The sequence below is a fragment of the Nycticebus coucang genome, chromosome 14 (assembly GCF_027406575.1).
Source record: "Nycticebus coucang isolate mNycCou1 chromosome 14, mNycCou1.pri, whole genome shotgun sequence".
Classification (NCBI taxonomy): Eukaryota; Metazoa; Chordata; class Mammalia; order Primates; family Lorisidae; genus Nycticebus; species Nycticebus coucang.
The window spans coordinates 95,936,880-95,960,398 of NC_069793.1; the positions used below are offsets into that span (position 1 = coordinate 95,936,880).

Sequence of the window (23,519 nt, forward strand, 5' to 3'; positions counted from 1 at the left end):
TATATCACAAGCCTACCCCAACTCCAGTCCACTCCATCTCCACCAATGATACCAATTGCTCCAGATAAAATTCCTTTGATCCTAGATTGATCCTAGACTTGTGTTTCCTCAAACCCCACAACAACAAAGCCCTACTAGCATTATTTCCAACATATAACCTAGATTCTGACCACTTCTCACCATATCCAGGGCTAAAACCCTGGCCAGAGTCATCCTTGTAGCTTGCCTGCTAGCTGCCTACCCAACAGCCACCCTTCCTTCCTCCACTCTAATAGAACTCTGATGACATTCAGAGTGGAAATGTGTCCAACTACAGAAGAAGCAATTACATTTCCCAGCCTGCCCTGGAACTAGGCATGACCACGTAATAAAATCTATCCTGTGAAATGGGAGGAGACATGTAATAAAATCTGTCCTGCTCTAAGGCCATTTAAAAGAGGGCTGCAGCACATGCTGTCGGCACCCACACTTCCCTGCCGGCCACGTCAGGGCGCACGGCCTGGCTCCCTGTGGAGGGACCTGCCTTCCTTCTCTTACCACTGGGGTCTTCAGTGATACCTTGTAACAGGTCAGAAGAGACAAGACAATTGAAGCCCTCCCAGGACCAACCTTTAGCCCGTCACTGTCAGTGATTAGTGTATAAATACTTGTTCCTTGGCAGCAAGTAGATGTGATTTATAGTGGGTCCAGAGTTTCCCCCTCAGGAGGTAGCTCCAGTCACACACAGTGGGAGATGGTTTGACAAACTGCCCTTCCTTGTTTCACTTACCCATTAGCTGAAAAATGGCCCCCAAAGATAACCATGTCCTAACCCTGTAACTTCTAAATATCACTTCATTCAGAAAAAAGGTCTTTGCATAAGTTAAGGATCTCGAGATGGAAAGATTACCCTAGATTATCTAGGTGGGCCCTCATAGTGAGAGGCCGAGGGAGATTTTATGCCAAGAGAAGGGAATTTGAAGGAAGGCAAAGCAGAGGGTGATTTGAAGGTGCTGGCCTTGAACATTAGATGCAGCCACAAGCAAAGGAATGCTGGCCGTCACCAAAAGCAAGACAATTGTTCTCCCCTAGAGCCTCTGGAGAGCAGGTACAGCCCTGACAACACCTTGATTTTGACCTGGTGATGCTGATTTTGGATTTCAGCCTTCTAACCTCTAGAATTGTGAGTCAATATATCTCAATTGTTTAAGCCACCAAATTTATAATGATTTCTCATATTAGCATTAGGAAACCAATATACCATTATCTTCATAGCTCAAGTAAACTATTTATATTCAAATCCTTGTCTCAGAGCTGGCTTCTGCAGACACCCCAAATTAGAATGCTGCACACACCATTTTTGTTTTCATCCACGGCCTTTCCAATGCTCCCTTCCTGGAAAGCAGTTGTGAGGCTGGACGTGTTCAGCCATCTTGCAACCATCAGGTGACCACAAATAGGCGGGGGATGAAGCAGAGCATTACCTTCAGACTTGTGCACACAGCCAGTTGTCACACAGGACCCAGGACGAGCATCTCAGACCCAGCTTGCATTGTCACTGGTCTTTCTTATTAATGCTACACTGACCCTTCCAGCTATTAGGCCACGAGTCTTTGGAGCATCCTTTGCTCATCATCATCTCCCACGCTTTACGTTCAACTATGATCTATAGAACTGTTAGGTCTTTCATCAAAACAGACCCATCTGTCACTGTGTCTACTGAACCAAGCTGGTGTCATCTCCCAGTGGGATTGCTGCCCCAGCTCTTTCCGCCATCCCCTCCTGAGGCCTATTCTTCCCAATAGAACGAGCCTTTTAAAGCAGTAAGTCAGAAAATTTCTCTCTTTTGCTCAGAGTCCCCCAGTGGCTTCCCGTTTATGCAGTGACCTTGGCAGTCCATGCTGAGGTCTGCAGGGTCCTGCAGGGTTTGGCCTTGTCTGGGGCTTCATCTCCCACCACTTTTCTCTTGCTCCCTCCCCTGTAACCACACGGAACTCTCTTCTGTTCCCTGAGAACACCAAGCCTCTTCCTGCCTCACAACCTGTGCTTTTGTGATTCCTGTCTGGAACACCACTCCCAGGATGCCCATGTGTCTGGATCTTTCACTTTCCTCAGGCCTTTCTTCCAATGTTACCTAATCAGATTTATACTGTAACTCTCTAGTCCCATAATCTGCTTAATTTTTCTTCAGGTGGGTGGCCTCGTGACCATTGCCATTCAAAGCATCTTGTTTCCCTGCTGTCACAGGTGTCCCTTGGGGTTACTGGTGACTTGAGGCAAGATCTAGATCCTCTCGGGTGCCGGGGCCATCGCACCAACTACGTTTCTAATATAGATGGTTAAGACTCTGTGGATACTCTCATCAGCTGGCCTTTAGGAGTCAGCTGTTCTGCTGATCCACCAATTCTTTCCTATTCTTGAACCATTTCAAGTAGTATAGAACTTGAGAATCATGAGATTAGCATAAGGTATTTGCATTTTTCCTTTCTCTCTTTTCTAGAGAAAACCTGAAAGCCGTTTAGTTGCATGGATTCCACAGCACCCCTGGTCCCCACTGCACGTCTTACACACTCGGTGGCTCTAGGCCTTGGCATGGATCTCCCCGTAAACAGTTACGCCATATGTGTTTGTGCTTTAGTAACTAAGGGCAATATACAAAACATATTTCCCTTATTCTCTAACACTTCATAAGAAGCAACAACAATTTAATAATTGCTTTTAGAGGAAAAAGAGAATAATAGCCAAATGTACCTTCTGATTTCCAGAAACAACCTAATGTGAACAACATTAAAAGGTGAAAGCAGTGCGTCTCAGAGACTCCATGAAACCAAACTCTGATCTATCTTGTCTCTGGCCCTGAGGCCGTTCCTGTATAACCAGGCCCCACACACTCTACAGTTCAAAGGCAAGCCCTATTGACCCCAGATGTGTCCATGAAACCATCCTGGGCACTCTTCATTTGTTCAAACTCTGCTTTCATACAATCCCATTCTACCCAAGTCTGAACTCTTGACTCCACTCTTGTCTGGTTCTTTAAAATCAGTATTTATATTTATCTCCCTGTTGTTCAACACACCATTCCCTTTAATACATGCTCATTCTTTTAGTTCCTTCATTCATTTGAAGTGTCAACTGCACACCTACCCTGAGTCAGGCGCTGTGCCAGTCCCCAGGGTGCCAAAGGGGAGAATCCAGGAGTTGCTGCACACCGCGGGCCCGGAACCCCCTGGCCTACAATATCACAGGATTAACCTTTAACCTTCCTGTTCCTGTGGCTACTTGTGCTGCGGCGTCTCTTTTCTCCTCCTCTATTTTTGCTTCTATTTCTCCTTTCTTTCTGCATTGACACCCACTGCTGTCCAATGAACTGCTGTCCAATGAGACTGCTTCCTTTTTCTAGGGAAAGAATCAATGGATTCCGCACTATCTGTAATACTCACGTTTTTGGCACTTCTCTGTTTTACCAATGCTCTGATTAGAGGCTCACAAATGTTCCAGGTGGTTCCAAGGTGCCAGATGACTGAGCACCACCGAACACCAAGTCAGGCTGGGTGAGCTGGTGCTTGACAAGCATGTCTGGGTTCACACACACCAGATCCTTCTTTTTCAGCCTTTCATAACCATTGCCCATGTATCCTACTCAGTGGTGCTCTTTAATCATTCTCTAAACTTAGCAGCAGCTTAGTTAGTCTCTCCAGGGAATCTTCTCTTCCTTTATTTCCTGCCTCCTTTTCTTCCTCATTCCTCGTGTCCTTCCCTCCATTCAAAACCATGCACTGGAACCCTAGAATTGCCCAGCCCTGCTAACACTACACAATTTACCTTCAAGTCCAACGTCGCAGGATCTTCCCCCAGGTTCACACTTGGGCAGAGAAACAGGAAGCTAGAAAGGCTGGTCCAATTAGATTGCCCTGAAGAGGAGTGTGAGTGTGAGTGTGTCAGAGTGTGTGAGTGTGTAAGAGTGTGACTGTGGGTGTGTGAGTGTGATTGTGTGTGTGTGAGAGTGTGATTGTGTGTGTGAGAGTGCACGCACATGCATTGGGAGTGTGGGGGAATAAACTATGATAGAAGGGAAATAAGAGGGTATAGTCTGAGCTATACAGATGCAAGAGAATCAATCAAATTGAAAAAAATTTTCAATACGCAACAAGAACACATTAGTACAGTTCATTTAAGAACCAGTACATTGACTTATGTGAAAAAAAATTATAATTTTTTTTTTTGGCTGGGGCTGTGTTTGAACCCACCACCACTGGCATACGGGGCCGGTACCCTACTCCTTTGAGCCACAGGCGCCACCCAGAAAAAGTATAATTTTTTACCAACTGCAATTAAAACTGTATGTCACTCATCAAGAAACTGGTAGGTAAACTTGTGGTTCTCAATTAACAAGGGAAAGGACATTTTAAGGCCTAAGAAAGATGCACACATGGAAGCGTCCAGTTTTAAAGGACTTCTCTGCATTCAGATGTGAGAAGTTACACTTTACTATCCATTTGCCTTGGTTCTTTGAATATATAACTTTCATGGCAGATAAGAAATATTTGGTGGGTCACATAGCAGGACCTAGGTTTTTAGGAAAAATTGGTAACATTCTATGAATGAGACCAATGGCTATGGTATAAGTTACAGAACAAAAGATATGCATGGTTAAAGAAAAAAGTGAGACTTTTGGTTGAAGATGGATGAACATATATATTTTTTCTTTCTTTTTTTTATTGTTAAATCATAGCTGTGTACATTAGTGCAATCGCCTGTACCCATTCTAAGATGCACCATAGATGTGGCCCCACCCATTACCCTCCCTCCACCAAAACCTCCCCCCTCCCTTCCCCTTCATTGGGCCTTTCCCCATAGTCTTGTGCTATAGTTGGGTTATAGTCTTCATGTGAAAGCTATAATTTAGCTTCATAGTAGGGCTGAGTACATTGGATACTTTTTATTCCATTCCTGAGATACTTTGCTGAGAAGAATATGTTCCAGCTCCATCCATGTAAACATGAAAGAGGTAAAGTCTCCATTTTTCTTTAAGGCTGCATAATATTCCATGGTGTACATGTACCACAATTTTCTAGTCCATTCGTGGGTCGATGGGCACTTGGGCTTCTTCCATGACTTAGCAATTATGAATTGAGCTGCAATAAACATTCTGGTACAGATGTCTTTGTTATATTGTGACTTTTGGTCTTCTGGGTATAAACCTACTAAAGGAATTATAGGATCAAATGGTAGGTCTATTTTTAGGTCTCTAAGTATTCTCCAAACATCCTTCCAGAAGGAACGTATTAGTGGGCATTCCCACCAGCAGTGTAGAAGTGTGCCCTTTTCTCCACATCCACGCCAACATTTCTGGTTTTGGGATTTTGTTATGTGGGCTACTCTTACTGGGGTTAGGTGATACCTCAGAGTAGTTTTGATTTGCATTTCTCTGATGATTAAGGATGATGAGCTTTTTTTCATGTGTTTGTAGATTGTGCGTAGGTCTTCTTTAGAGAAGTTTCTCTTCAAGTCTCTTCCCCACCCTGAGATGGGGTCACGTGTTCTTTTCTTGTTAATACGTTTGAATTCTCTGTGGATTCTGGCTATTAGACCTTTATGGGAGGTATAACCTGCAAATATTTTCTCCCATTCTGAGGGCTGTCTGCTTGCTTTACTTACTATGTTCTTAGCTGTGCAGAAGCTTTTGAGTTTGATCAGGTCCCAGTAGTGTATTTTTGATACTGCTTCAATTGCCTGGCGAGTCCTCCTCATAAAATATTCACCCAGGCTGATTCCTTCAAGAGTTTTACCTGCACTTTCTTCAAGTATTTTTATAGTTTCATGTCTTAAGTTTAAATCTTTTATCCAGTGAGAGTCTATCTTAGTTAATGGTGAAAGGTGTGGGTCCAGTTTCAATCTTTTACAGGTTGCCAGCCAGTTTACCCAGCACCATTTGTTAAATAGGGAATCTTTTCCCCACTGAATGTTTTTAATTGGCTTGTCAAAGATCAAGTAACGGTAAGTAGCTGGATCCATCTCTTGGTTCTCTATTCTGTTCCAGACATCTACTTCAGTGTTTTTGTGCCAGTACCATGCTGTTTTGATCACTATGGATTTATAGTACAGTCTCAGGTCTGGTAGCGTGATTCCTCCTGCTTTGTTTGTATTGTTCAGTAATGTTTTGGCTATTCAAGGTTTTTTCTGATTCCATATAAAATGAAGTAGTATTTTTTCAAGATCTTTAAAGTATGACAATGGAGCTTTAATAGGAATTGCATTAAAATTATATATTGCTTTGGGCAGTATGGACATTTTAACAATGTTGATTCTTCCCAGCCCTGAGCATGGTATGTTTTTCCATCTGTTAACATCTTCGGCTATTACTTTTCTTAGAGTTTCATAGTTCTCTTTGTAGAAATCTTTCATGTCCTTTGTTAGGTATACTCCCAAATATTTCATCTTCTTTGGCACTACTGTGAAAGGAGTAGAGTCCTTGACTGTTTGTTCGGCTTGGTTATTGTTGGTATATATAAAGGCTACAGATTTATGGGTGTTGATTTTGTAGCCTGAGACATTGCTGTATTCCTTGATCACTTCTAAGAGTTTTGTAGTAGAATCCCTACAGTTTTCCAGATATACGATCATATCATCTGCAAAGAGTGAAAGTTTCATCTCTTCTGACCCTATGTGGATACCCTTGATCGCCTTTTCTTCCCTAATTGCAATGGCTAAAACTTCCATTACAATGTTAAAGAGCAATGGAGACAATGGGCAACCTTGCCTGGTTCCTGATCTAAGTGGAAATGATTTCAATTTAACTCCATTCAATACGATATTGGCTGTGGGTTTGCTGTAGATGGCCTCTATTAGTTTAAGAAATGTCCCTTCTATACCAATTTTCTTAAGTGTTCTGATCATGAAGGGATGCTGGATATTATCAAAAGCTTTTTCTGCATCAATTTAAAGAATCACATGGTCTTTATTTTTAAGTTTGTTTATGTGTAGAATTACATTTATAGATTTACGTATATTGAACCAGCCTTGAGACCCTGGGATAAATCCGACTTGGTCATGGTGTATAATTTTTTTTTTTGTAGAGACAGAGTCTCACTTTATGGCCCTCACTAGAGTGCTGTGGCCTCACACAGCTCACAGCAACCTCCAACTCCTGGGCTTAAGTGATTCTCTTGCCTCAGCCTCCCAACTACAGGCGCCTACCACAATGCCCGGCTATTTTTTGGTTGCAGTTTGGCCGGCGCCCGGGTTTGAACCTGCCACCCTCGGTATATGGGGCCGGCGCCCTACCGACTGAGCCACAGGTGCGGCCCGGTGTATAATTTTTTTGATGTGTTGCTTGATTCTGTTTGTTAGGATCTTATTGAGTATTTTAGCATCTATATTCATTAGTGATATTGGTCTATAATTTTCTTTTCTTGTTGGGTCTTTCCCTGGTTTGGGGATCAAGGTGATGTTTGCTTCGTAGAATGTGCTGGGTAATATTCCTTCTTTTTCTATATTTTGGAAGAGATTTAGTAGTACAGGTACTAGTTCTTCTTTAAACGTTTGGTAGAATTCTGACGTAAAGCCATCTGGTCCTGGGCTTTTCTTTTTAGGGAGGTTTTGTGAAATAGGATGCTGTTTCAGAACTTGATATAGGCCTGTTCAACATTTCCACTTCGTTCTGGCTAAGTCTTGGTAGGTGGCGTGCTTCCAGGTATTGTCGATTTCTTTCAGATTTTCTTATTTGTGAGAGTAGTTTCTTGTAGTATTCGTTAAGGATTTGTTGAATTTCTGATGGGTCTGTTGTTATTTCATCATTACCATTTCTGATTGATGAAATTAGAGATTTTACTCTTGTTTTCCTGGTTAGGTTGGCCAAGGGCTTATCTATTTTATTGACCTTTTCAAAAACCCAGCTTTTGGATTTATTGATCTGTTGTATAATTCTTTTGTTTTCAATTTCATTTAATTCTGCTCTGATTTTGGTTATTTCTTTTCTTCTGCTGCATTTGGGGTTGAAGTGTTCATCTTTCTCCAGTTGATTGAGATGTTTCATTAAGTTATTGACTTCCTCTCTTTCCGTTTTCTTGAGGAAGGCTTGCAGTGCTATAAATTTCCCTCTTAGGACTGCCTTTGCAGTATCCCAGAGGTTCTGGTAATTCGTGTCTGGATTGTTGTTTTGTTCCAAAAATATGGTGATTTCCTTCTTAATCTTGTTTATAACCCATGTATCCTTCAGCGTAAGGTTGTTTAGCTTCCATGTATGCAGGGTATGCAGGTTCCTGTTGTTATTGAGTTCAACTTTCATTCCATGATGGTCTGAGAAGATGCAAGGAATAATTTCTATTTTTTTAAATTTGCTGAGGTTAGATTTGTGGCCTAGGATGTGGTCAATTTTGGAGTATGTTCCATGGGCTGATGAGAAGAATGTGTATGCAGTTTTTTGGGGGGATGAAATGTTCTGTAGATGTCTGTTCAAAGTCCAGATGTTGAATGGGTAAGTTTAAATCTAAAATTTCTTTCCTGAGCTTCTTTTTGGAGGATCTATCCAGGACTGCTAAAGGGGCGTTAAAATCTCCAACTACTATGGAAGTGGAGGAAATCGAGTTGCTCGTGTCTGTTAGAGTTTCTCTTATAAATTGAGGTGAGTTGTGGTTTGGTGCATAAATATTAATAATTGAGATCTCATCATATTGAGTATTACCTTTAACAAATATGAAGTGTCCATCCTTATCCTTAATTATTTTGGTTGGTTTAAAGCCTATTGCATCTGCGAACAGAATTGCAACGTCTGCTTTTTTCTGCTTTCCATTTGCCTGGAATATAGATGACCATCCCTTCACCTTGAGTCTATATCTGTCTTTTAATGTAAGATGCGATTCTTGGATGCAGCAGATATCTGGCTTGAGTTTTTGTATCCAGTCCGCCAACCTATGCCTCTTTAGAGGACAATTTAAACATTCACATTAATTGAGAGTATTGATAAGCCTTTTGAGAGACCGGTGGACATTTTTAATCCTTTTGCGACTGTGGAAGTTGGAATTTGATCAAAAATTTTTTGGGTGGGTTTACTTTTGTGGTGAAGAATTATACTGGTCTTTATGGAGGATAGGTCTAAGAATGTTCTGGAGAGCTGGTTTAGTTGTGGCAAATTTCTTCAACATGTGAATGTCATTGAAGTATTTAATTTCTCTGTCATAAATGAAGCTCAGTTTAGCTGGGTACAGGATCCTGGGTTGAAAGTTATTTTGTTTTAGGAGATTAAAAGTCAATGACCATCCTCTTCTAGCTTGAAAGGTTTCAGCAGAGAGATCTACAGTTATTCTGATATTCTTCCCCTTATAGGTAATGGTTTTCTTTCGTCTGGCAGCTTTCAGAATTTTCTCCTTCATATTAACTTTAGTGAAATAGATTATGATGTGTCTGGGGGATGTCTTATTCGGGTTGAGTCGTGCTGGAGTTCTGAAACTGTCTGCTATCTGAAGTTTGGAAACTCTTGGCATGTCTGGGAAGTTCTCCTTCATAATTTCATGGAGAAGAGACTCTGTGCCTTGTGAAGCCACTTTGTCACTTTCGGGGATCTCTATAAGACGAATATTGGTTTTCTTCAAATTATCCGAGAGCTCTCTGAGAGAGTGGTCTGTTTTTGCTCTCCATTTCTCTTCTTCTTTGAGGGTTTGGGAGCGTTCGAAAGCTTTGTCTTCAATGTCAGAAATCCTTTCTTCTGCTTGCTCCATTCTGTTACTGAGGGATTCTACTGTGTTTCTCAGATCTTTGAGGGATGCAACTTCTTGTCTCAATGTGTCGAATTGTTTGGTCATTTGGTCTTTGAATCCGTTGAATTCTTGAGATAACTTTTGGAATTCTAATTTGATCTTATTTGCTATCCAGATCCTGAATTCAATTTCTGACATCTCAGCTATTTGTTTGTGTATGGGGTCTTGTGCTGTTTCTGCCCCATTGATCCTTGGAGGAGTTGATCTACTCTGATTATTCATATTGCTAGAGTTTTTCTGTTGATTTCGCCTCATGATTGTTTTTCACTGTTGCCTCTGGCCGTCCTCAGAGTTGGGGAGGTGTCTCTCCAAGATTAGACCCCAGCGGGATCAGTCTATTGTTGCTGGATCTCTGTAGGGAGTGACCCTGTGTAGTTCCTCTGGGGCTGCTCTAGCTAGGGAGTTCTGGTTGTGGAAGCAGCTCCGGTTTGTGACACACCTGGATCCAGCAACAGGGGTGGGGGTGGTGCGCATGGTTCTGGAGGTGCCAGGTGCCCAGTGCTTTGGCACAGAGAGCCCAAGGCTCCAGCAGTCTCTGGCCAGGAGAAGAGCTCTGCTCAGTGGCAGGGAGGGCTCCAAAGGGCATGCAGCTACCAGAGTCCCTGTCCAGATGAACGGGCTAGTGTGGAAGCTGGGAGGACACAGGAGGGAGGACGCAGGGTTCGTGGCTCCCGCAGTTCCTGGTCAGGGAATGAGGAGGCCTGGTGGGTGCAGGTCATGGGTCGGGGGTCGCTGCACAGCTCTTATGGAGGTCTGGGTGGAGCCAAGCCCAGGAGTTTGAGGTTGCTATGAGCTGTGACGTCATAGCACTCTACCCAGGGCAAAAGCCCAAGGCTCCAGTGTGCCAAAACGTCTCACTCTGCCCCTAAGTATTAAGGCTGTGAAGCAGCTCAGCCCCGCCTTTAGGCTGCTCAGTCAGTAGGTTACTTTGACCCGCCCAATCCTTGCTCTGAGACCCTGAGGATGGAGCTTGCTGGGGAAGTTCTTTCCCAATGGCTTCCTGCGCCTGCTTAGTGGCTCAGTCTGGGGCCCCAGACAATTCCCAAAGTTCTCCACACTCCTGCTCAAGCTCTCCCCAAGGCAGTTCAACTGAGTGCCAAGTCCAAGAACACCAAAACAGTTCACAGGTAAGGCCTTTCCAGTTTACAGTCACACCGCTGCTTGTACTTACGGTTGCCGGTGTGATTAGGTGGATCGAACACATGCAACCACTTGCCAATTTTCCACTGTTTTTGTCCTCCTCTTGGGGTCCAGAAGTCCCTTGCTGGCTCCCTGTATCCTCAAAGGGATGATTATAGGCAGATCCCACCGGCCAGAGATGCCTGGAGTCTTGTCTTCCCAGACTCACTGTTCCCAGTTGCAGGGAAGCTGTTACTCGGCTGCCATCTTTAATCTCCTCCCTTTTTTTTTTTTTTTAACATATACATGTGTTTATTGGGTTTCCACTTTTTGCCTTCACAAAATTAAAAAGGCTTAAAATTTAATAACAATAACAATGTTTAAGGACTAGAAACAAAAACCTCGTAAAGAACGAATGAAGATAAATACATTCAGAAAACAAATCAGACGATTGCTGCATCAAAATACTAAGCAATAATAATAATAATGCAAAGAAAGTAATATTCACATTGTCAAATAAGAGTATGTCTATTATAGAATGCTTTAACTCTGAGGTTCAGAATGGAGTCATCATTAACTTTTTTTTTTTCCAAAGCCTCAAAAAATTTGACAACTAATATTTATAAATAAAAATAAAAGATAATTTCAAAAAACAGATCATGGGGTGGCGCCTGTGGCTCAAGGAGTAGGGTGCTGGTCCCACATTCCGGAGGTGGCGGGTTCAAACCCAGCCCTGGCAAAAAACCAAAAAAAAAAAAAAAAAAATAGATCATGCCAAATCTTATAGACAATAGAAAAAGAAGAAATACTTCAAAATCATTCTACTTAATCTGGATACACCTGATATTAAAATTGAAGAAAATATATTATTATAAAGGGGAAATTACAAACATATTTCACTTATAAATGAGAATGCAATATTCTAAACAACATATTAACAAGTTGAATTAAAAATTAATGTTTAAGTAACATACTTTGGTCAAAATTAAATCCAATTTACGTGAGAATTAGTCACTATTTTCCTTTTTTTTCTTCTTTTCCTTTCCCTCACCCACTCCCTCCTTCTCAGTCTGTTTTCCCCTTCCCCCATGCCCCACCATGTCATTAATTATCATTAATTGTCCTCATATCAAAGTTGAATACATAGGATCCATACTTCTCTTAGTGATGCTTCACTAAGAATAATGTGTTCCGCCTCCATCCAGGTTAGTACAAATGCTGCAAAATCTCCATTTTTTTAATGGCTGAATAATATTCCATGGTATACATATACCACAGCTTACTAATCCATTCCTGGGTTAAAGGACATTTAGCATGTTTCCACATTTTAGCGAGTGTAAATTGGGCTGCGATGAACAGCCTAGTACAAGTGTCTTTATAATAAAAGGTTTTTTTCCCCTTCTGGGTAGATGCTCAGTAATGGGATTACAGTATCAAACAGGAGGTCTAGCTTGAGTTCTTTGAGGGTTCTCCATACTTCCTTCCAAACAGGTTGTATTCGTTTGCAGTACCACCAGTAGTGTAAAAGTGTTCCTTTCTCTCCACATCCACGCCAGCATCTGCAGTTTTGAGATTTTGTGATGTGGGCCATTCTCGCTGGGGTTAGATGATATCTTTAATTTGCATTTCTCTAATAATTAGGGATGATGAGCATTTTTTTATGTTTGTTAGCTATTCGTCTGTCATCTGTAGAGAAGATTCTATTTATCTCTCTTCCCCATTGATGTATGGGATTGTTGATTTTTTTCTTGTGGATTAATTGAAGTTCTGTATAGATCCTGGTTATTAAGCTTTTGTTTCAAAATATGCAAATATCCTTTCCCATTGGGTAGGTTGTCTATTTGCTTTGGTTGTTGTCTCCTTAGCTGTACAGAAGCTTTTCAGTTTAATTAAATCCCATTTGTTTATTATTGCTGTTGTTGCTATTGCCATGGCAGTCTTCTTCATGAAGTCTTTCCCCAGGCCGGTATCTTCCAGTGTTTTTCCTATTCCTTCTTTGAGGATTTTTATCATTTCATGCCTTAAATTTAAGTCCTTTGGCCATCTTGAATCAATTTTTGTGAGTGGGGAAAGGTGCAGGTCCAGTTTCAGTCTTTTACATGTGGTTCTCTCAGCACCATTTATTGAATAGGGAGTCTTTCCCCTAGTGGATGTTCTTGTTTGGTTTATGGAAGATTAGGTGGCTGTAAGTTGTTGGTTTCATTTCCTGGTTTTCTATTCGATTCCAAATGTCTATGTCTCTATTTTTGTGCCAGTACCATGCTGTCTTGACTACTATGGCCTTGTAATACAGCCTGAAATCTGGTATGGTGATACCCCTGGCTTTGTTTTTATTACTAAGCACTGCCTTAGCTATACGGGTTATTTTCTGGTTCCATACAAAACGCAGAATCATTTTTTTCAAGATTTGAAAGTAGGATGTTGGTATTTTAATAGGGATGGCATTGAATCAGTAAATTGCTCTGGGAAGTATAGACATTTTAGCAATGTTGATTCTTCCCAGCCACGAGCATGGTATGTTCTTCCATTTGTTAATGTCCTCTGCTATTTCCTTTCTTAGGACTCCTTTATAGAGGTCCTTCACCTCTTTTCTTAGGTATATTCCTAAGTATTTCATTTTCTTTGGGGCTACGGTGAAGGGAGTTGTGTCCTTAATTAACCTCTCATCTTGACTGTTATTGGCGTATACAAAGGCAAAACTTGTGGACATTGATTTTATATCCTGAAACATTACTGTATTTTTTGATGACTTCCAAGAGTCTTGTGGTTGAGTCTTTAGGGTTCTCTAAGTATAAGATCATATCATCAGCAAAGAGAGAGAGTTTGACCTCCTCTGCTCCTATTCGGATGCCCTTTATTTTCTTGCCTTGTCTAATTATATTGGCTAGAACTTCCAGCACTATGTTGAATAATAAAGGTGACAGAGGACAACCTTGCCTGGTTCTAGTTCTAAAAGGAAAAGCTTTCAGTTTTACTCCATTCAGTAAAATATTATCTGTGGGTTTGTCATAGATAGCTTCTATCAGTTTAAGAAATGTGCCAGCTATGCCTATACTCCTCAGTGTTCTAGTTAGAAAAGGATGCTGGATTTTATTGAATGCTTTTTCTGCATCTATTGAGAGGATCATGTGATCTTTATTTTTGCCTCTGTTAATATGGTGGATAACGTTTATGGACTTGCATATGTTAAACCAGTCTTGCATCCCTGGGATGAAACCTACTTGATCATGATATATGACTTTTTTGATGATAAGCTGTAATTTATTGGCTAAGATTTTGTTATTTTCCAATTCCATCAGATGGCTTGTGAGAATCTTTACATCTATATTCATTAGTGAAATTGGTCTGAAATTCTCCTTTTTAGTTGGGTCTTTTCCTGGTTTTGGTATCAGGGTGATGTTTGCTTCGTAGAATGTGTTGGGGAAGATTCCTTCCTCCTTAATATTTTGGAATAATTTCTGCAGTATAGGAATAAGCTCTTCTTTGACGGTTTGATAGAATTCTGGTGTGAATCCATCTGGACCAGAGCATTTTTTGGTTGGAAGATTTTTTATTGTTTCTTTGATTTCAGTGCTTGAAATTGGTCTGTTCAGGATATCAATTTCATCTGGGCTAAGTCTAGGGAAAGGGTGTTATTCCAAATATTGATCCATTTCCTTCACATTATCAAATTTCCGGGCATAAGGTTTCTGGTAGTATTTAGAGATGATCTCTTGTATCTCTGTGGGCTCAGTTGTTATTTCCCCTTTATCATTTCTGATTGAGGTTACTAGATGGCCCGGCCCACGGGTCAGTCGACAGGGATACCTGGAGGAGGGGGTGAGAATGAAAAAGGGGCAAGGGGCGCGAAGAATGGAGACAAGACAGGAGTCTGATCAAGTCTCGTTTATTACAATGTTATCTCAAAGTATATAAGGGTGGGTGAAGGAAGAGGTTTGCGTCACCAGGTATCCAAGCAACCCGGCCGCAGCACCTGGCCGCAGCAGAAAATTCCCACCGTCAAGTTTCCAAGTTTTGCTCACATGATTTATGAGAAGAGGCCTAGCGTTTGCAGGAAAATAGAAACATAAGTCTGTTAGTATGGGAAATGGCACTTGGCCTACAAAATAGATGCTGTGGTGTCAGCCTTCCACAACTAGAGATTTTACTTTTTTATCTCTAGTTAGTCTGGCCAAAGGCTTATCTATTTTATTTATTTTTTCAAAAAACCAACTCCATTTTTCATTAATTTTCTGAATGATTCTTTTGTTTTCAATTTCATTAATCTCTGATTTGATTTTAGATATTTCTTTTCTTCTGCTGGGTTTAGGCTTAGATTGTTCTTCTTTTTCCAATTCCATCAGATGGCTTGTGAGTTTGTTGATGTGTTCTCTTTCTGTTTTTCGAATGTAGGCTTCTAAAGAGATAGATTTTCCTCTCAGGACTACTTTTGCTGTATCCCATAGGTTTTGGTAGCTTGTGTCTTCATTGTTGTTATACTCAAGAAAGTTAATGATTTCCTTTTTTATTTCTTCCTGCACCCAACTGTCATTCAGCATAAGGTTGTTTAACTTCCATGCCTTTGTGTGAGGTTGGGCGTTATTGTTGGAGTTGAGTTCCACTTTTAGTGCTTTGTGGTCTGAGAAGATGCAAGGTAGAATTTCAATTCTTTTTATTCTGTTCAGGTTTGTTTTATGTCCTAGGATATGATCAATTTTGGAGAATGTTCCATGGGGTGATGAGAAGAATGTATATTCTTTATCTTTGGGATGGAGGGTTCTATATATGTCTATCAAGCCCAGTTGTTCTAGGGTCTCATTTAAATCTCTAATATCTTTGTTTAATTTCTGTTTAGAGGATCTGACCAGGTCTGAGAGAGGGGTTTTGAAGTCCCCTGTTATTATGGTGTTATGGGATATCATATTGCTCAGACTAAGCAAGGTCTGTTTCAAGAAGCAGAGAGCATTTAAATTGGGTGCATAAATATTTAGAATTGAAATGTCTTCTTGTTGTATTTTTCCCTTGACCAATATAAAGTGAGTGTCTTTGTCTTTTTTGACTTTAGTTGCTTTAAATCCACATGTATCTGAAAATAAGATTGCAACTCCTCTTTTCTTCTGAATTCCATTTGCGTGAAAAATTGACTTCCAACCCGAACACATATATATTGCTTCCTTCCCAAATCCTATTAAAATTAAGCAAAGAGATATTTTTAAACCTGAAGGTTAAACCTACAAGGACAAAAGAAAAAAAAAATGGAAGCTGGGAGTGGAGAAAGCCAAGGAGCAACCCATCTAGGTATTTCTGGGAAGAGGGGTGAGTGTGAGCATGAAAACAGGAAGAGTAGATGGGAAGGGGCAGGACGCCTGGGTTGCCGCACTGACATCAGACTCCGGGTGGGACTCCTGGGTTGCCGCACTGACATCAGACTCCGGGTGGGACTCCTGGGTTGCCGCACTGACATCAGACTCCGGGTGGGACGCCTGGGTTGCCGCACTGACATCAGACTCCGGGTGGGACGCCTGGGTTGCCGCACTGACATCAGACTCCGGGTGGGACGCCTGGGTTTCCGCACTGACATCAGACTCCGGGTGGGACTCCTGGGTTGCTGCACTGACATCAGACTCCAGGTGGGACGCCTGGGTTGCTGCACTGACATCAGACTCGTTGCTGCACTGACATCAGACTCCAGGTGGGACGCCTGGGTTGCTGCACTGACATCAGACTCCAGGTGGGACGCCTGGGTTGCCACACTGACATCAGACTCTAGGTGCACTCTCTGGAGAGGGTGAAAAGACTTGGAGAGGAGCTGAACTGGGGAAACACTAGGTAGGGCCACCATACTGGCAAGTGGGGGTTTAGATCAACAGTAAAAGTCTAAATCCCTAGCCCTTTCCCCTCCCAGAATGCTGGCAGCCCATTTTATACCCTCCAGGCAGGAGAGTCTGGAATCTGATTAACCTGAGACAAAAGACAGCAAGAGAGTGACATAGCGTCCTGCAAGAAAACTGCCCGGCCTGCTGACCACACAGTGAGGACCACTATGGGTCCTACCAGGGGCACATGAGCTTCCCACCAGCTCTACCTCTCAAAGAGGAGCAAGCAGGCAGGGATCTCAGACATCTGAGGAAAGCAGCTCCCGTGATAAGACAAGGTAGGTCAAATACAAACAGAAAGACATTTCTGGAAAACTCTAAAAAATTTATAATTAAGATACAAGAGGTATTAACTCCAAGAAAAACAAAATGTGTCAGAAGAGAAAAGGAGTCGCAGTGCACAGGATGGTTCAGAGGTGAGGCGTACTTACAATATCATAATAAGACAAATACTATTGATCTGACCAAAATTATGATATATTGGGAGGATGGAAGATTAGGAAGTGTGAGAGTTTGCATGTGGTGGAAACGAGTCACTGATAAGCATAAAAACTGTTCATTGTTGAAGCCAACGATAATGCCTAAAACTGAAAAATAAAAGAGTAGCAAGACAAGCATGTTATTTAGAGAGACAGAGATACTTACTAAAAAAATTAGAATGGAAAGTGTTTACCTTTGGGAGTGGAAAACGGGGGCGGGAACAGTAAATTGCTGGGGTTTTTTTTTGGTAACAATGAAGAAGCAAATGACATTTAAAATTACATACACCTATAACTAAGAAAAGAACAACCTGGATCAATGTTCTTTTCAGTTAGAAAAGATATTTTAAAGAAGTAATCCATCATACGTGCATCTACTTACACAGGAAGAGTGACTTTTTAAAAAAGCAACACTCCAGAATTCACTCACTCTGGAACTCTGAGAGTGTTCCACTGACCTTAGCATTGCTCAATGCACTTGTGAACTCCTATTTGGAAATGACCTTCAGAGAGAAGTTTGTTAAACATAGGATTTAATAATCTTAAATATACTAAATTTCACAGCACATCGGCTGGGGGCCACGTTGCGTCCTCAGGGAGCTGACGCCACACTGCAGTTGACCGACAGATTTCTCTGAAAAAGCTCATTGATTTCACGTTTAGAGTAGCAGAGTCTGGGATAAAGGTTGGGCCGTGGAACAGCCATCAGCGTTTGAGGAGAGGCACAAGCTGAAGGATGTAAGGAAATACACCAGGGACACACCCACAGAATGAATGACTGGCATTAACGTAGGAAACAAGGTGGAGGTGATACCTGAAAAGAGTAGCTATAAGAAGCAAGAGATATTTTGAAACATTTCTAATTTATATTTTTAATAATACTCAAGGATATTCTGCATTCATAAAACAAAAGTGATTTACTATATAAAAGTAACAGGTGAAAAAAAAGTTCTTGGAGATAAAAACATGGTTGCCAAACCAAGAGGCAGTAAATAACAGAATGTAATCACTGCTGAAATAAAAACGGGAGAATACAGGAAAGCAAGAAATTCCTCCAGAACCTAGAGCCAAAAAAGGACAATGATGGAAATTCTTTTTTGTGTGTGTGTGTGTGTTTTTTGGCCGGGGCTGGGTTTGAACCCGCCACCTCCAGCATATGGGACCGGTGCCCTACTTCTTGAGCCACAGGCATCGCCCGATGGAAATTCTTTTTAATGACAAAGATTAAAAAGACTTAATGACACGCTTAAAAAGATTAAAAAGATTTAATGACACACTAAATATGATATTAAAAAGGTTAAAAAGGGGATAAACAAAGATATTGACTAAAGTACATTAAAAAGAAAGCAGGGGGCGGTGCCTGTGGCTCAAAGGAGTAGAGCAAAGGCCCCATATGCCAGAGATGGTGGGTTCAAACCCATTCATGGTCAAAAACTGCAAAAAAATAAAAATAAAAAGAAAGCAGGGATGTGGGGCGGTGCCTGTGGTTCAGTGAGTAGGGTGCTGGCCCCATATACTGAAGGTGGTGGGTTCAAACCCGTTCCCGGCCAAAAACTGCAAAAAAGAAAGAAAGAAAGAAAGAAAGCAGGGATGGCAATATTAATACCAGGCAAAGAATTTAAATAGAAAACATTAGCTTATAATTGTGATAAATTTTATAATGTTAGTTCATATAATAGAGAAGATGTAACACCCCATGAACCCCGACATACTTGGTAAGGGAACGCTGAAATACGTAAAACAAAAATCATCAGAAACACAAGAAGGATTAGACAAACTACATCCTAATGAAGATCTTTCTTAGAATTTGGTGGATCAAATAGACAAAATCAAAGTAATAGTCTATTTGAAAAACATTATGTAAACATAACAATAAAAATGAAAATGTTGGTTATATATGTATAACTTGCTAACTTTTTCACTCAATCAAAAGAGAATATAGAGTTATTTCAAATACCCAAAAGACATTTATAAAAGTTCATGCAATAGACCATAAGAACAATCACAATGAAATTGACAGTCAAAATCATATAGGCCATGTTATATGACCATGGTAGTAGAAATATTAGAAAGTAATAATAAACAGACAATGTAACGCCCCTAGAAATTACAATTTCTAAATATATCTTTAGTCAAAGAGGATATCAAATTTGAAATAACAGACTATCTAGAAAATGACAGTGGAAATACCAATCCTATAGTAAGCAGCAAAGCTGTACCTTAAATGCTTTTATTATCTAAAGAAATTATGAAAATTGCTGAAATAGATTTTTCAACTCAACAATCAGAAGAAGATAAAATAAATCATTAAAGGGCAAATTAGTAACAGTAGAAATTAGAAAATAAAAACAGTAGAATAAGAAAACAAAAACATAGTTCTCTAAAAAAGTCAATAAAAATAGATCATTTATCATTCTATAATTATATAAGATATAATGTATATTATAATTATGTTCTAGAAATTTACTCTAAAAATAAAAAGGACAAATATAAAGATGACTTTCAATTAGAAGGAATTCATACTGATTATTATGGCACAAATACAAACACCTACAATTGGAAGAAATCATGGCTACGTTACAATCAAACCCTATCATAACCATGGTGTCAGAGAAGGTTCTGAGTGCAGCTCCCAGTTCACTCTCTGCACCTGCTGTCCCCACGCTCCACAGTGCTCTCCACCTAGACACCATCTCTGCTCCCACTTCCCACAGCACCTTGGTCTGACCACCCATTCACATTCCAGTCCTTTCACCCTGTGCCTGCTTTATTTTTATTCACATCACCACATGATACATATGTTTATTATTTGTCTCTTCCACTACGGTGTAAGGTCCTTGAGAAATATCTGGTGTCCATTTTGTTCACTATCTTCCTGGTCCCTAGACCAATGAGCGGCTCACAGCAGACTTGACATAAATATTCATTAAAGGAAGGTTGCTACATAAAACATGCAGGTGACAGGGTGTGAGTCTGTATAACAAGTCCCTGATAACGAGGGCCTATTGTACTCGTGGTCTAGACTTTTACATATTTCTCAACAGCATGTGGGACAGACAGAGGCAAAGCCAACCTGAGCTATCTAGACTTTGGAGACCAGGGCAGACAATGTCTCGTCCCAGGTCTGCTAGGACGAGTTGGTGTTCTTCCTCAGGGAAATCTCTAGTAATTCTCACATTGTACTCAAAGAAACCCTAGCATTCCTAACTAAATTCTAGGTTCTATTAAAGAAAAGGTCTGTTTCTTAATGATCTTTGTATGACCCACAGGGCTTAGAACTGTGCCTGGAACACATTCAGTACTCAATACTTTTTTTCAAATGAACTGACAAAATTCTCCACGGACTTGGATTTGCAGGAGTGAAGTGATATCTGGTTCCCAAATTCAGGTTTGAGACTTTCAATCTGCACCTTGGCTCTGGTGCCATCGTCATACAGGAATCCAAGGCAGGCTCAATCGGGACTCCTAACCTGGCCCTGCTACTGGGTGCAAGTCAGACTGCTCCCTGCTGCGCACTGTCATCAACTTCCAACCTAGTTACACATACAAATTTAATTCTACTTTCTCCACTAACAAAGTGTATATCATGGGGCAAGTACCTGCTTTCTTTGTCCCACTTTCTATCCTTCTGAGCCTCAATGTGGCAGAGGCTGCTAATTATTCATGAATACCCATTATTCTTCCTTTAGTATGGAACTTTAAGCTTCCTCTGGCTGTATGGCTGCCCAGTTAGAGATCACTTTACCCAGCCTTTCTTGCTGCTGGGACTAAGTTTCATTCTCCTAAAAAGAAAGGTCTTGCTCTCTCCTCTTGTCCTTCCCTTCTCTCTGGCAGGAGACAGTCATGACGGCAGAGCAGTCATTTACAGAGGGAGCTGGAACAATCACATTGGGCCCAGAGATGGAAATCATTTAATGAGGATGGTTGAGTTGCCATACCAACCCTGGTCTGCTCATCTCTGGACTAGTGCATGAAACAGCAATAAACTTCAGTCTTATTTTAAACCACTATACTTTGGGATCTCTGTTACAAGAGCCTAAACTGTACTCTAGTGTACTCAGTTTCCCTAGTTGTAACATGAGACTGCTACCTAGTAGGGCTGTTACAAGGAGTGTGGAGCAGGAGCTAAGAAAGTGATATTATCATCCAGACTTGACCAGCTTTCTTTCAGCTTGACATCGATCTCAGGGTCTGAGCAGAAGCACTGAAAGGGACACATCTGGAGTGGTGTGACTAATGCCAGACTCATTCATAGTCGAGATTAGGCAATACAGCAGCACACCTCCAACTCCCAGCCACACGTCTCTGGGGTCAACCAGTGGCCAGTTGGCTGGCGAAACAAGAAGAGAAACCTTTGTGGTGCTGGTAGCAAGGAAGAAGCAGGGCCAGATACTTGTAATTTGATTAATTTTCTATTATGGCAAATACTGTCTAAATTGTATTCCATATCTCTTTGCAACTTTTGGTAAAATATCCAGTTTTTTTTTTTTTTTTTGGTGTTTTGTGGAACTGGATCTAATTTGAGGCTGTGTTTATAAGTGTTGAGTTCTGCCTTAAGGGGTGAGGGTAGAGGGAAACTTGGGTGACGTGATATAGCAAAACAAGGAGCAACGTGGCTAAGAGTTGCTGCACACAAGACCTGCCTGGGTACACATTACCCCAACACTGGATGGAAATGGAAAAAAATCCACTTTTAAGCGTGGATTAATGGAGACAAAATCGAAAAAATTCATATGTTCTTAATTACAACCACCGGAATTTTCTCCCCATCCTTCTCACCAAAAATAATTGAAACAACCTTCTTCTTTTTTTTTTTTTTTTTAGAGACAGAGAGTCTCACTTTATCGCCCCCAGTAGAGTGCTGTGGTGTCACAGCTCACAGCAACCTCCAACTCCTGGGTTTAGGTGATTGTCTTGCCTCAGCCTCCCGAGTAACTGGGACCACAAGCGCCCGCCACAAAGTCCAGCTATTTTTTGTTGTTGTTGCAATTTGGCCAGGGCCGGGTTCGAACCCACCACCCTCGGTATATAGAGCCGGGGCCCTACCCACTGAGCCATAGGCGCTGGCCCCCAAACATCCTTCTATTATTTGTAAATTTGAAAATTCATGTTTCCTCAGAGAGTCTTCATATGGTTAAGTATCTACTTATTAAATGGAAATTTCCCCAAAGGAACAATGCCTGGGTATATGGCACACACTTCCTGGGTGAAGGAGACAACTATAACTTGAACTTTCCCTTAGTTGCACAAATGCAACTATGCAACCTAACCGTGTACACACACATATCCGTCTGGAATAAAAAAATAAATGAGTAGAATTTCTCAGCACTTACCCCATTGCATTATGGCCTTGGTTCTCCATGTCAACAAACTGCTACATCTGGCTTATATTTCTTGATTTTTAATCTGTTACGGAAAAAATGATCTACATTCCTAAAATGCATTTATTAACCCACAAAACATGAAAATTTTGCTGTTGGCAAAAACCATTTGGTGTGAGTTTTTCTGAGTCCGGCAGCTCTTGGTTCTACTAAATGTAGAAACTTGGGCTTTGTGTGTGTATGCATTTATGATGTCAGCTTAGTGATGAGCTGAAGTAAGGGTACTGACCGAAAGAGCATCCATTTACCACTCAGTGGGCAACAGCGGGTACTAGGTACTTTGCCAAGTGTTCAGGGCACAGGGACGAGAAAAACAGAATTCCTATTCAGGAGGAGTTCTAAGTTCTGGCTAGTTAGATGTTCTCAAAATCTCTATTCTGGTGGATCTCCGGAAGGTTTGTCTTTCTCTGAGTATTTACTTCCCTCGGCCCTTCCTACATTTTCTTACAATGAATATGCCCTGAGATCTGAGATGAAAACACAAGGAACGGCTTTAAAATAGAAATCTTGAAAGTCTTCAATAGTTCTATGGACACTGACTCACTTCTTGACAAAAATGGGGATGGTAGTTAGTACTTGCCTCAAGTTAAACAAAAAATTCCCAATATTAAAAATTCATTTAAAAAATAACCTATGAGAATAAAGGGACAAAGTATTGAAAAGGACGAACTCCCAAACCACTGAATAAAAAGTCAATTAAACGGCATTCAACGTGGTGGAAAGGAGGAAGGCTGGGGCTCACATCATTTCCAAATCAAAGGAATTTAAAAGTAACCCTGAAATTGAGTGCGGAACGGGGTGGGAGGGGGCGTTGTTCAGGCTTGGAGCAGGTGTGGCGAAGACAAACTTGACCAGAAGCAACAGGTGGATAAAAAAACTGCGTAGGTTCTCAATCCCTCACTTTAATGTCAGGGAAACTGAGACACACACAAGTTAAGGGACTTGCCCAAG

General features: G+C 41.1%; 1 protein-coding gene across 4 annotated transcripts in view; it reads right to left on the reverse strand.

Annotated features, from left to right (window-relative positions):
* DEUP1 (deuterosome assembly protein 1) overlaps window positions 1–23,519 on the reverse strand; it is a 128,377-nt gene that overhangs the window by 104,337 nt on the left and 521 nt on the right. For all 4 annotated transcript variants that reach the window (XM_053560538.1, XM_053560539.1, XM_053560537.1 and 1 more), the window contains exon 2: window positions 22,521–22,593. In XM_053560538.1, coding sequence (XP_053416513.1) covers window positions 22,521–22,549 — 29 coding nt within the window. In that variant the 5' untranslated portion in view covers window positions 22,550–22,593. The remainder of the gene's footprint in view (window positions 1–22,520; window positions 22,594–23,519) is intronic.